The sequence below is a fragment of the Spea bombifrons genome, chromosome 13 (genome assembly GCF_027358695.1).
Source record: "Spea bombifrons isolate aSpeBom1 chromosome 13, aSpeBom1.2.pri, whole genome shotgun sequence".
Lineage (NCBI taxonomy): Eukaryota > Metazoa > Chordata > Amphibia > Anura > Pelobatidae > Spea > Spea bombifrons.
In genome coordinates this window covers 14,043,322-14,055,955 of record NC_071099.1, presented here as the reverse complement: position 1 = coordinate 14,055,955, position 12,634 = coordinate 14,043,322, and the positions used below count along the sequence as shown (strand labels likewise).

At 42.1% G+C, this 12,634-nt stretch overlaps 1 protein-coding gene across 6 annotated transcripts in view; it reads right to left on the bottom strand.

The window, feature by feature from the left end:
* ARHGAP27 (Rho GTPase activating protein 27) overlaps positions 1–12,634 on the bottom strand; it is a 28,291-nt gene that overhangs the window by 10,583 nt on the left and 5,074 nt on the right. For 2 of the 6 annotated variants that reach the window (XM_053454192.1, XM_053454193.1), the window contains exon 2: positions 1,833–1,907. The exons of 1 other annotated variant lie outside the window; for it this stretch is intronic. In XM_053454192.1, coding sequence (XP_053310167.1) covers positions 1,833–1,907 — 75 coding nt within the window. Of the gene's footprint in view, positions 1–1,271; positions 1,470–1,832; positions 1,908–10,842; positions 10,965–12,634 lie in introns of those variants that run through there. 3 more of the 6 variants (XM_053454196.1, XM_053454197.1, XM_053454195.1) reach the window with 3 other exon arrangements.

Genomic DNA, 12,634 nt, shown 5'->3' with positions numbered 1-12,634 from the left:
GGCAGACTGCTCACTTTTAGGCATCGGCCCCCCAGTACCCAGAGGTGGCCGTACCATACAAGCAGAGAACCAGCGCCTTAGGGCTCCCAACAGTCGAAGGGGCCCCTTACAATTCAATGGGAAGACAATGATAGAAACGGGATATGGATTCTTAAAAATATGTTTCTATATAGTATGGGGTCCCTTAATTTTACTTAATTTCATCTACTAATTTGTGGGTTTTTTAAAAAAAAACTTTCTACAGCATATTAAATATAATTATGTCTAATTACGTCAGCGAAAAAATATTAATCTCACCACAACTCATTGTTTCATTGACATTGAAAACAAAGAACCCAAAAATTACTTTGTCTTTATTTCAGGTGTTGCGTGGCTTTCGGAATAGTTGACGTGGTCAAACTTCCTCAAACTCAGCTTAAAGTAAAAACGTTTGCATACACAATGTTGAGAAAGAGATCTGTTTCAATCCGGTATTGCAGGACTCTTACAACATTGCCAATTTAAAGAAGCTTACGGCGGAGATTAAAATAGACAGGGAAAATAAAGATGGCAGGGGCTCATGGTGGTGGGATTGCTTTACTCAAGTATGGAAGCCCACCTTCGAAGAAGTCTCCATTCTAGGTCCATGTCCATGGCATGTGGAGCAGGCAAACACCTAGGACATCAGTGACCGAGACACCTTGTGTGCTTTCTCTGGTGTCATATCTTGACACTATTTTTAGAGAGGAAAGGTAATGACCCGGGTCTATCTTATTCTTGAGGTCAACCTGCGATGATTAGTTAGATTCGACAGCATTACCCAAACCACTAGACCGGTCAACACCTACTAGATGGGAAGTTACCACATCATGGTTCTGTGGGTCTACAAACTTTGACGAAGGACAGTTTGCCACAAACACCTACCAGCCCAGCATCAGATGGTCAACAGAAGACCCCGGTGGGCTTCCATTATCAGAATAAACAATCATACCCAGCGCCCTCCATGCTTGTACCTTCACTCATGTAGTGGGGCCATAGAGTGTACGCATGGCTTGTAATGTAAGTTGTTGTCTGTCGGTACTCCTACTTCTATTGCTAAAAATACTTTATGTTAAATACGTCTGTGGATTAAGTGTAAGCTCTTAAAAGTTTACATCCTGCTGCGTCGACTTTGCCGAGCCTATCAATGAGCGTATCTCATATGGATGGAAACGCTTGGCGTTATTGGTCTAAGGTTTCGTATCGCTTCTCCATCTGTCTGACACACAAATGAGTAATCGATAAACCCCTACCTTTTCTTTTCTTTTTACACTGGCCGCTCTTCTCCTGAATATGCTAGCCCTTTTTGTAAGGAAATCCACCATTATGCAGGTTTTACAAAAAGCTCAACAAAAATAAGCAATGAAGAACATGGGCGCAAAACTCTCCGACTGTTAGGCATCCGAGGGTTTCACAGCCTTTTTCGCAAAACACCAGTGAGAAAGTCAGGCAAAAGACCAGAAACGAGAACTTAAAACAGGACGTTTCTGAGCGTTTCATAAATTTCCTGTTGTGGCGTGAAGAGGGAAATGTTACTACAGTGCCGTTAATCACTATTTTCTGTTTGTTTGTTTCCAGAGGTTAACTAAATGCCGCCAAGAACCAAAGTTTTTATCTATAAACAACAGAAAAGTAAAGAAGAACACAAAAAAATATGTCATTGACAGAGATTAGAGCTGAATAAAAAATAAAAATGAAATAGCTTTTAATATTCAGTATAAAAATCTGAATTTGTATCCCTCCCAGTGATGGCGTCAACACCAGTAAGGTATTGATTTTTTCCCATCCATCAACAAGAGGTCAAATTTAGAGACCTTGGTAGACGACTTCTTCCCTGATGTCATTTTCTTTCCATTGAGAATGTTCTCAAAACCAGCCTTGAAGAACCCCTGTCGAGACAGTATGTAACAAGGTCATTGGCACAGTTACCAAAGTTCTATCAAGGTCATTGGCACAGTTACCAAAGTTCTTAAAAGGTTTCATGTTGTAGACAAATGCTCTTTACCCATCATACTCAAGTATTATGGATGGAGCCCAAAAGACTTGGATGGAATAAGGTCGACAATGAGCATAAGATTGAGTGATCAAGGCTTTTGTCTTTCCATAACGCTGTAAAAGAAGAAGCGCCCTAGGGACATGCCTAGTTGGACTAGCATGAGGAATCTGACCCTGTGTCGACAGCATGATGCTGAAACTCTGCCCAGTTCCTCGTGTGTAGACAAGAGACACAACCAAAGGAGCCTCTTGGCTTAACCTCTAGCATGTCTCATAAGTTACAGGGTAAACCACTGAGGTTTTGGTGACACGTGGCTGAAAGTACAAAAAAAAAATCTTTCTGAATGTTCACATTAGGTTGCCCAGGAGGAAACTCAACAAAGCCTTCTGCTTAATCTTGTCCTATCATACGGTAAAATGTGGAGAACAAAACAGAGAGAGAGAGCAAAGAAAGGATCGACTTCAGTGGAAATGCTGCTTAATGGTCTTGATAGCCTACATCCTGAATAACCTACACATCTTTAACATCCACCAAAACCCTGTATCATTTTAGGTTGTTGTCTACCTTATACCCTTACATGAAAAAATCATAGCTAAATGTCACTGTTCTATTCTACATTCCTAGGAAATAATCTCCAGATCTCCCAAGTTAAGACCTTTTCAGTTTGTTGTCCAGATAGGCGAAAATAAAAGTGAAAAAAATGAAGTGTTTATTGTGCTGCCCATGGTCGGGTTTAATTAGCAGAAGTTACGTTTGAAACAGACCCCATGAGGGTAGTAAAAATAGCAAATTCTAACTACTAGCCAGACACTAAAAGAGGAAGAAAATAGAGAGGGGTGAAAGAAGGAAGGATGATAAAGCAGATAGAGATGTACTAACCAGTTACTATTGGTGACCACCATTCTAGATTTCAAACTATCCCCCACCAAGCACTGGACTGTCAAGGTCACCTGTCTCCAGAACCTACATTGCGTTTGGACCACTGCCATCCCTGTATTTTCTGTTCTCCGTGATTTTTAGTTCCTTGATCTTATCCCATGACCCGCTCCATAACCCTACTTTCTCCCTAACGATCCTTCCACCACCTTGACTGATTCCTTTACTAAAAGGGAGGTAGATAATTGGAACAGCGTCCTAGCAGAAGAGGCAGAGCTCGATGCAGTGAATTCATGGGATATGCATCTAGCTCTTAAATCTACGATGAGACCAAGCTAATGTTTGGGCCAAAAAATACTCTGAATGGGTCTTATCGGCTGCCAAATTCCATGTTTCAATATCTCTTTTTTTATTTTTTTTTTAAACAACCTTCCTGCCCTATCTTATCTCCTCCACCCCCGCACCAACACCTGTTCTCCTTACCCACCCATCTCACGTTGCAATTCAACCGAAAAAGCCAGTCTAACTGGTATATCATTCTTTAAAATTAAATACAATACTTTCTAGAATAGCGATGTCAGAAGGGAAACCTAACCGTTCTGAGAACTCATTTAACTAGCACTCCCCTCCCCTCGAATATTATTATCATCGAGATACACGCAGTCATGTAACAGTCCGGCTGTTTGGGAGATATTCGCTAAGTAGTGATAAGCGGAAAGGGATACCATTAAAGAGAAGTACATTTTCTCTTTCGTTCCTGTGAATTTCTAAAGGGTATGGCCTAAAGTTATCAAATACCCTTCAAATGTAAATGAAGCTCCTTAGAATAACAAAGAGGGGGGGTCGTATAATGTTTTTTTTTTCTTTTTGATTGCTGCGTTGGTTTTGGACTTGGTGTCATGTCTCTGTGACAATGTGGAAGCCACGTTGCCTGTATGCGGAACACACAAGTATTTTCATTGATATGTACTATGAGTTTCATCTCACCCTGGAGAAGGACCAACTCTCGGATGTTTCTCCTGCAAGAAAGGTTGACGTTTTGGTTCAATCTTAATGAAATTCTGCATTATGCCGGGTCAGCACAATCAAATTGGGCTTGACCCTTCGTATTGTATAGAAAAGTTCATGAGAAACAATGTTTCAGCTCAGACAACATGCAATTTATGGTTTAGGGATGTAGCACCAGCATCTTCGCTTTGACAGTTGCCCACAGTGGTTGCATAGGGTAGAGCTACTTTGTGTCATAAGGAGCCAGTAGCGATACATGTTCCTTGGCTGGTGGTCTATCAGGATGAAGTTGATTTGCTCCTCCAAGAAAAGAGAGTTAGAGTCATACTCTGACATACTATGTCTTGAAATACCCACTCTAATAACTGAAGCTTTAGAGCTATGTTAGGAACCGGAGGAAAGGCTGCTGTCAGGGTTTGTTTGTTCCCTTTATTTTTAAGGGGCAAGCAGGTGGTCCTACTTTCCGTTATGCTTGTGGAGACCAAGAGTGTGGAGGTGAGTGTGAAGGTACGTAGGATCTCTGTGGGCTCCGGTGTGAGCCTTGCTTGCCCAGACCTTAGGGTGGCCCTGCCCTTGACCTCCGAGGTTAGAGAATCAAATTTTTTTTTTCATGCGTTGGGTTATATGTTTTAGAATGACTGATTTATTCAAGTGTAGAAAGATATATAAATGAAACATTTTGTATTGGGGAGAAAGGCCTTTGAGGTGAAGCCATGTGTATACTCAACAAAGATATACTGACCAGATGAATAGACAATTGAAACTAGAACCTAACAATGAACGTGTGAAGGATCGGAGATACAGGAAACAAGGTGATGTACAAAGGACCATGAAGAAAAGTGTAGGGGCAAAAAAAATAACACATCGTAAATGATTATCAAGAACATTCACACTCGCTATTCCGTCTACTCTGCTGAATATATATCACTTCTACAACTTTTAGTACTTAGATCGCAATATGTAATTGTGATATATTGCGATATGCAGCATGCTTAATGGGGAGCCATTGCAAGTATCAAGTCATTTTAAAATGGTTCTAATTTTTAGTATGTGATCTAGCTTCCTATGGTAATTAATAGAATGGCTCAGTCTTAATTACCAAGTTGGACACCCTGGGTAATGAAAGTCTAGGGAGGAAGGACTTCATTAGCATTGCCATAGAGCATCAGCTCAGTGTGACCTCAGAACAGGGAAAGTCACCCAAAATAGTGACAACAATGGCGGCCTCTAGATCTGCATGTTGGAACCTTTTAATGGCATTATGGCTCTCAAGCTTTAATACAAATCTTTGTATGCTTGGCCCCGTATATATCTTCACATTTATACATAATTGGGGCGGAAAGACAGCTGAAAAAAGGAAGTTGTGGGTTCATAATAAGAGCCCTTTAAATAAAATGGTTAAACTGTTTGGATTATGCAAACAAAATGAAAACAAATCAATGTAACCGGAGCTGATTGGGTTCTGAACAACCAAATGCGTTCCTATCGTTTCATGGGGTCGGGCACCGCGCCAAGCCTAACAAAGGAATAAATACACCATGGAGGTAACCAAAGGACACGCACCCAATATAAATTAATAGACCCTAGATAAGCAAACAAATGAGGAAGGCACCGGGTTCACACTGGAAGCTCTAGTATAGTGTAATCCGGTGTTAATTGGGGAAAGTGCTAAGGCTCTGGACGGATTATTGGCCTCGCAGTCCAAATCTGACATATCCGCAGAAGCCCCATGGGAAAGGGCTATTAAAACGTTAACATAATGGTGCCATTCAGGGAAAATCAGTGGTGGATCTTATATCGGGATATAAAGGGTGGTATTGAATGGTGTGTCAACATTTGATTGTGTATACAGCAATGCACTCCGTATGGACCTACTTTATGCACCCCATACTGTACTCTGCATTGACCCACATCATGTACCCAACAATGTACTCGGCATGGACCCACTTTATGCACTCCATAATGTACTCAACATTGACCCACATCATGTACCCAACAGTGTACTCGGCATGGACCCACTTTATGCACTCCATAATGTACTCAACATTGACCCACATCATGTACCCAACAATGTGCTCAACATTGACTTACATCGTATACCCAACAATGTACTCCATGGATCCACACCATACACGCCACAATGTGCTCAGCATGGAGCCACACCATGTACCCAGCACTGACCCACATCATGTACCCACATAATGTAGTCAGCATGGAACCCATACCATGTACCCAACCCATTTATCTACTAATCCAGCCTGGTCACACTTTCATTTTTGGTGTGCTGAGCCAAGCCTATGTTCTAGCTGATCAACCAAATCTTCCTTCTAAGTGATGACACATAGAAGATGAAAACACTTTCCTCTCTGCAGATACATAGATTACGTAGACCTCATTCTGGGTTGGAATCTCCTTATAACGTAAGGAACGATGTTTTTGAGTCCTAGGGCCATCTTTGAAACACTCTTTAAACTCCAGATACAGATACACCGTGTCTGTAACATACGCGAGGAGATGGATCTGGAACATGTAGGTCTAGAGTCGCATTAAACTGACACCTACTCTAAAGATTTCCTGATTTCAGTAATGTAGAGTCGCAGGGACAGAAACCAAGCTCTCCATGCAATGCTCAGTGGTTGAAAACGGGGCATACAGTCCACCAGTGATCGTGGCATCATCAGAGGAACTGAAATTAGGATTACTGCATTTAACGGAACTGAAATAATAGCTACTGACGGTGCTGATCACCAAAAAATGGAAAAATAACTCAGATTTTATATCAAGATTTAAAAGGGGTGGTCTTTGTGTACCAAAATATAATTTCATGTATTGAAGTTCTCTCCCCCCCCCCAAGCTTTACTAAGGCCATCTGGACCAATCAGCAAATTAACAGGGATGGGGGGGGTATAACTTTTTAGGGAGGAAAGGAATTATCATGAAGATCATGAGAAAAGGAACTTTAAGATGACTGCTTAATTCAGGGAAGAACATTACATGGGTTTAAATACTGCGCAAAAGAGGAATTTCTACTTAAAATAGGGATTTAATACTAATTTCAGACATTTTGCTACTTTTACTTCGTTCTTTAGCACCTGTTAACAGCATTTATTCCAGCCCATAGGATACATTGTAACCCATCTGATTTCAGGTCATCTCCGATAATCTATGAAACTAAGGTTCATTCGTCTGCCACGTTATGGCGCCATTACAACCTCTGATGGGGTAAAGTGTGAAGGGACATACAAATGTCTGATAGGTAGAGGTAGCCAAAATGGGGGGGTCACCTTGGTGGTTATGGCTGTGATGGGTGGTTCCAACAACCTATGGGATTTTCCTAACTAAGCTGCCATCGTGTGGAACAGTATACACCCCAAATGGTTACTCGCCTACTTTGGCCATGACAAGAAAGGTACGGGCCTTGACTGGCCACCTGGCAAATGTCCAGTGGGCCAGTGCCAGATGGTGCGGGTTCCGTAACTTGGTTGTCGTTCACGTGGCAGATCTGGTTTGTTAAATTGCAGCCACATGCTGCGCGATTGTCAAAGCGTACCCTGGCCCTTTAAGGCCAACGGCCGCTATATAACATGAGAGGCTGCCAGCTAGATGTGATTAATTTCTCCCTGCGCGGCCTGTATGTGGTCAGTGTCCCACGCCTATTAAACATGGCTAATAGTTAATCATTACAGCTAAGACAGACAGACCGTAACAGAACTGGCATGCAGATCGGCCCCATTCGGCCCCCGTCATTCTGCCTGTTTCTCCTGCTGTCTCCTCTTAGATTCAGGAGCCATATGTCCTATCCCATGCATGTTTTAATCCCCTCACTGTATTACCCTCTACCATTTCTGCTGGGAGGCTGTTCCATTATCCCTCTCAGTAAAGTAAAACCCCGTTGTTGTAACGTTTCTCCTCCTTTGAAATAAACTCCCTTCTTGTACTTTTGTTAAATCCCTTTAGGTATTTAAATATTCCCATTAGCATTATTCCTATCACAGTTTGCTGGAAAAAGCAATTAGCGGTGGTAGTCGGGTGGCACGAAAACAATGGCAAAACCTCCGTTTAAACAACCTGATCCATCCACGCGTGAAAAAGTATCTACGCCTTCTTCAAGAACCGTACGCACATACCTGCAACCCCCGCAGAGGAGCATTCGATCCGCACCTACACCTTCGCACGGACGCTTGTATAGACCAGGCAGCGCCGTGAGCTTTAGCCTGGAAGGCAGTGAAGGTTTTTTGTTGCGTCTCGATCAGATTGTCTCCTCGTAAAGGTTGGTGTGGAGAAGGACAGGTCCCCTGAGTAAAGCCCAGCAGCCTGCTGATCCCCTGTTAAATAATGGAGCCTTGTGCGGTTAAAGGTCTCCGAGCACTTTGGAAATCCCTTGATCCGTGCAGTCAGAAAAGCCCTTGGTAGCAAAAACAACAATTACTCGTGTGTTTGGACGTTCCTTAATGTGTTCTTCGTCGGGCTTTGGTGGAGCCAACACACCCACAAGCCAACCCTAGCTAGAAAGCTACAGCATTTTACTAGTTAAACAGCAGCTTAGCTCCATGCCAAACCATCTTACGAAGCTGGCTGGGTATTTAATTAGTTTATAGCTGAGCCATGAAATAATGCCGGCATGATTAGAAACCTAGCTCCCAATAACAGGTGCAAAAAAGGCGTGGGTGAACTGCCAGAGGTAGGTAGATATGCCATTGCCCGGGGCAACTTCAAGAATGAGGATCTGCTATTGTGCGACCGGCTGCTCGGTGTATCCACGGTGATTTTCCAATCTCTTGTAACAAATCTCCGCTGGAAAACACCAGTGTTAAAGCAGCCTGATGTTCTACAGATGACCGATCTCTTCTGTGTAGGAAAAATTGTTCCAGCAGATGTATAGATCAAGCACGTGTAAGCCGGCTCAATAGGCACTTAACGTCATTTGGCGACAGGTGCAAAAAAATATTATACAGTCGTATATTTTGATCTATACTTTCACTAGAAATTAGTCTGGTTATGATTTTAGAATAATAATTGTCAATGCTCTGAAAAGGTGCTATATGGGCTCGAGAATATATAGTATGAAGAATATACAGCAATATATATATATACCGTATATATAATGGGTTATAAGGACGGGATTAGTTATCCGGCTGGATAGTATATAATATATAATATGAGGAATATACAGGGATATAACGGGTTATAAGGACGGGATTAGTTATACGGGCCGAGAGTGTATAATATATAATATGAGGAATATACAGGATATAACGGGTTATAAGGATGGGATTAGTTATACGGCCGGAGAGTATATAATATATAATATGAGGAACATACAGGGATATAACGGGTTATAAGGACGGGATTAGTTATACGGCTGAAGAGTATATAATATATAAAATGAGGAATATACAGGATATATAACGGGTTATAAGGACAGGATTAGTTATACGGGCCGGAGAGTATATAATATATAATAATAGGAATATACAGGGATATAACTGGTTATAAGGAAGGGATTAGTTATACGGGACGGAGAGTATATAATATATAATATGAGGAATATACAGGATATAACGGGTTATAAGGACAGGATTAGTTATACGGGCCGGAGAGTATATAATATATAATATGAGGAATACACAGGGATATAACGGGTTATAAGGACGGGATTAGTTATACGGGACAGAGGGTATATAATATATAATATGAGGAATATACAGGGATATGCATATTTTATTTGTTGTTCAAATATTTATCTGCATTTAATAATTTTAATATATCGCCCAGCTGAATTAGTAAGGACACATTAGTAAGAGTACAGAACTAGGCAATAATGTATAAAATACAAAAATATGAAGCAAAACATGCATTACAGCTCATCTCTCGCATGTGAAAACAGAAACTCAGCTCATTATTTAGGAAGGGTTGTAGATAAGTGGAAAAGCTTCCCAGCAGAAGTGGTAGATGCTATTACAATGAGTTTTTGAAATGTAATTTCTATTCCTGTTTCCGAGACGGCAATGGAAAATGTATTTTGTACAATAACGCATGCTTGGATGACTTCTAATGCGTCTTCGTACCCCTCAAGAGTTAAACACTAGACACACCAGATTTTTAACGCACCTTGAAAAAAAAGTCTAATTGGCTTTTCCAGTAACAGTAAAGCTGAGTTTATGATCCTTATTGTAAAGCGAACGGAGCTGTCATTCTCTACCCGTCATAAACGACACCTATAAAAAACACATAATCCAGCTCTTGGCTGGTTACTAAAACACAGCCCCGTGGGGTGGCTTTTTATATAAGGGAACAGATCACGCAAAATAAACATACATACAAAACACTCCGAATTCAAACCAAGTCTCAGGGCCAAGGGGCAAATCCTCAGCGTATCGGGGTAAAAGAACCGCTTATCAAAGTAAAAGGACATCCGGTTTGGCTGAATGGGCAGATTGTTAGGGGCATATCATCTAGAGAGGACCTTCCATTATATATCCCGATTTGGAAAGACTTCTAACTCGTCCTGACGTATCTAGCATTAGTAGATATGACATTAGCATCTAAGACGAGACCAACGACTGATCAAGACCAGATGGACGAATGGGTCCAAACAACTGGAACGTTGGGAAGACCAGATGGACGGATGGGTCCAAACCACTGGAGCGGTCAAGCTGAGATATTAAAGGTTTCCCAGGTATGAACAAGATGTCTTCCAACACAGTAACAGGCAGGACGTTCAAACGCCAGTTCTTTCATTAACAATGTACTACCTGGAGAACGCGTAATCCCTCTGATGTCAGGTTTACTAAGAGGCGATTCACCGGTCAGACCAGCGTTACCACTCTAAGGCTCTCTCCGAGCAACCAGCACAGACCCAAGGTGCCACCAACTGGAGATACCCTCCCAGAACATGGTGTAACACACAAAAACCCACCGAAAATGTCCCGGGGCGCCCCTACCTTATTCCCTTCCAGAGAGATCCCGGACGAGGTGCCCCTTCTTGTTACTTTAAGTGTTCCGTGGAGACGGGAAATCTGAGCGGTGAAGGTGATCAGACCTTCCTTGGGATAGGATCTCAGTGTCTCCGCTTTACACTCATAATACGGTATCAGGTGACGAGGGACTCTATTTGCATAGGGAGGGGTCAGGTGGTGTTGTTTGCCTTTAACACTTTCTTTTCTAAGAAAATGCTTTATGGGCACAACACTTTGCCTTTGTCTCTGTGTCTTATTCCCACACAGAAAAGAAACTACAAAAAGAGAGAAGGGGTTAACGCTTGGCCATTGTTTTGGATTCCGTCGGATAATTGTATCTGTTGGATGATGTTCGATTCTAAGATATACATATATATATATTAAGGGTTTTATTAGTAAGCTATTCTCGTGTTGCATAAGCCAAGGTGGTGTGGGGGGGAGATATGATGTCATACTTGGCATTTGGTACATTAATAAATAGAACAGCCTGAGGCAACAGTGGGGAGAGCGGTTTGACTAGCAGGGTCTAAGGTCGTTGGGCAGGTGGTGATCTTCAAAGTACAAGAGGCCGTAATCTAAAACTAGAGGGTCTGAGGGTTAGGTAGAATGTTAGGAAGATTTACTTTACTGAGATGGGGGGTAGATACGTGGAACAGCCTCCCAGCAGAAGTGAGTGCATTTAAGACAAGACCTTGGACTGATTAAGGTTTGAGCAGGAAAAACCGGCCAAATGGGTCCTATCTGGTGTCAAGTTCTATGTTTCTAGGAGACGGATTAGGTACCGCATAATATCGTATATAAGGAGGCAGCTTATATATATCATATGGTATATAATCCTGAGAAGAGACAGCCTCCCTTTATGTACGACACAAAAGAGACAGTCCAAGGGCAATATTGTGTCTAAGGAAGAGCCCAGCTATCTGATGACCTCTGTGTCCAATGCAGGGTCAACCAAGATAGACCTGGAGAAGAGAGAGAGGTGCGATGTTATGTTCACTCCCAAAAGTTTAGGATCCATTGTAATTTGCCAGATTTCTGGGACTTGACTGGATGGACGCGGTTGATCTGACCGACGTGTCACAATGGGGTTTATTCACTAAAGGGAGAGTTTACAGGAGACTTATAGTTTCAACTCCTCATCTTCACTATTCATTATGAAGGGTCAACGCTGGCAGGTACCTCCACCGAGAACTGGCCCTGTATAATGTATAATTCCATGTGAAGAAATTTCTCCGATTGTACTATACATTAAACGGGGCCGACTGAGATATTTCCACAGCAGAAGCTCACTGGAGCTGGATCTTCATAACATAATAAATAAACCACTCTTTGCTTGGCGCGTTGTGGACGTTTAACGATTCAGGATCGGAAATGAAAAGGCCAATAGCTGTTATATTTTGTAGGCATTTAATGATTAGTGAACGTTAAGAACCAGAACTGATTGTATGCTCTGGAAGTAGGTGGTCTGTATCTACTGCTACTTCCGTGACGACCACACTTTGCGTTCAGTTTTTTTTTTAGAATTCTTCACATGCTGACTTTGGGCTGGGACGCCGTACACTTTCCGTACGTTTAAAGTATTTTCTAGCATAACAAATAAAAACCACACCTGTACGTGGCTGGAGCGTGAATCACTGCGCTCGGCACACAGAGGTATCCTGGCCGCCTACCGAACCCGAAGCGATAATCTGCAGCCGGGAACGCACCGGAGCATAGAAAACACGGCTTATTGTCTCTTAGGTTAGGAGCCGGGGCAAAGACCACGCATGCACGGGTA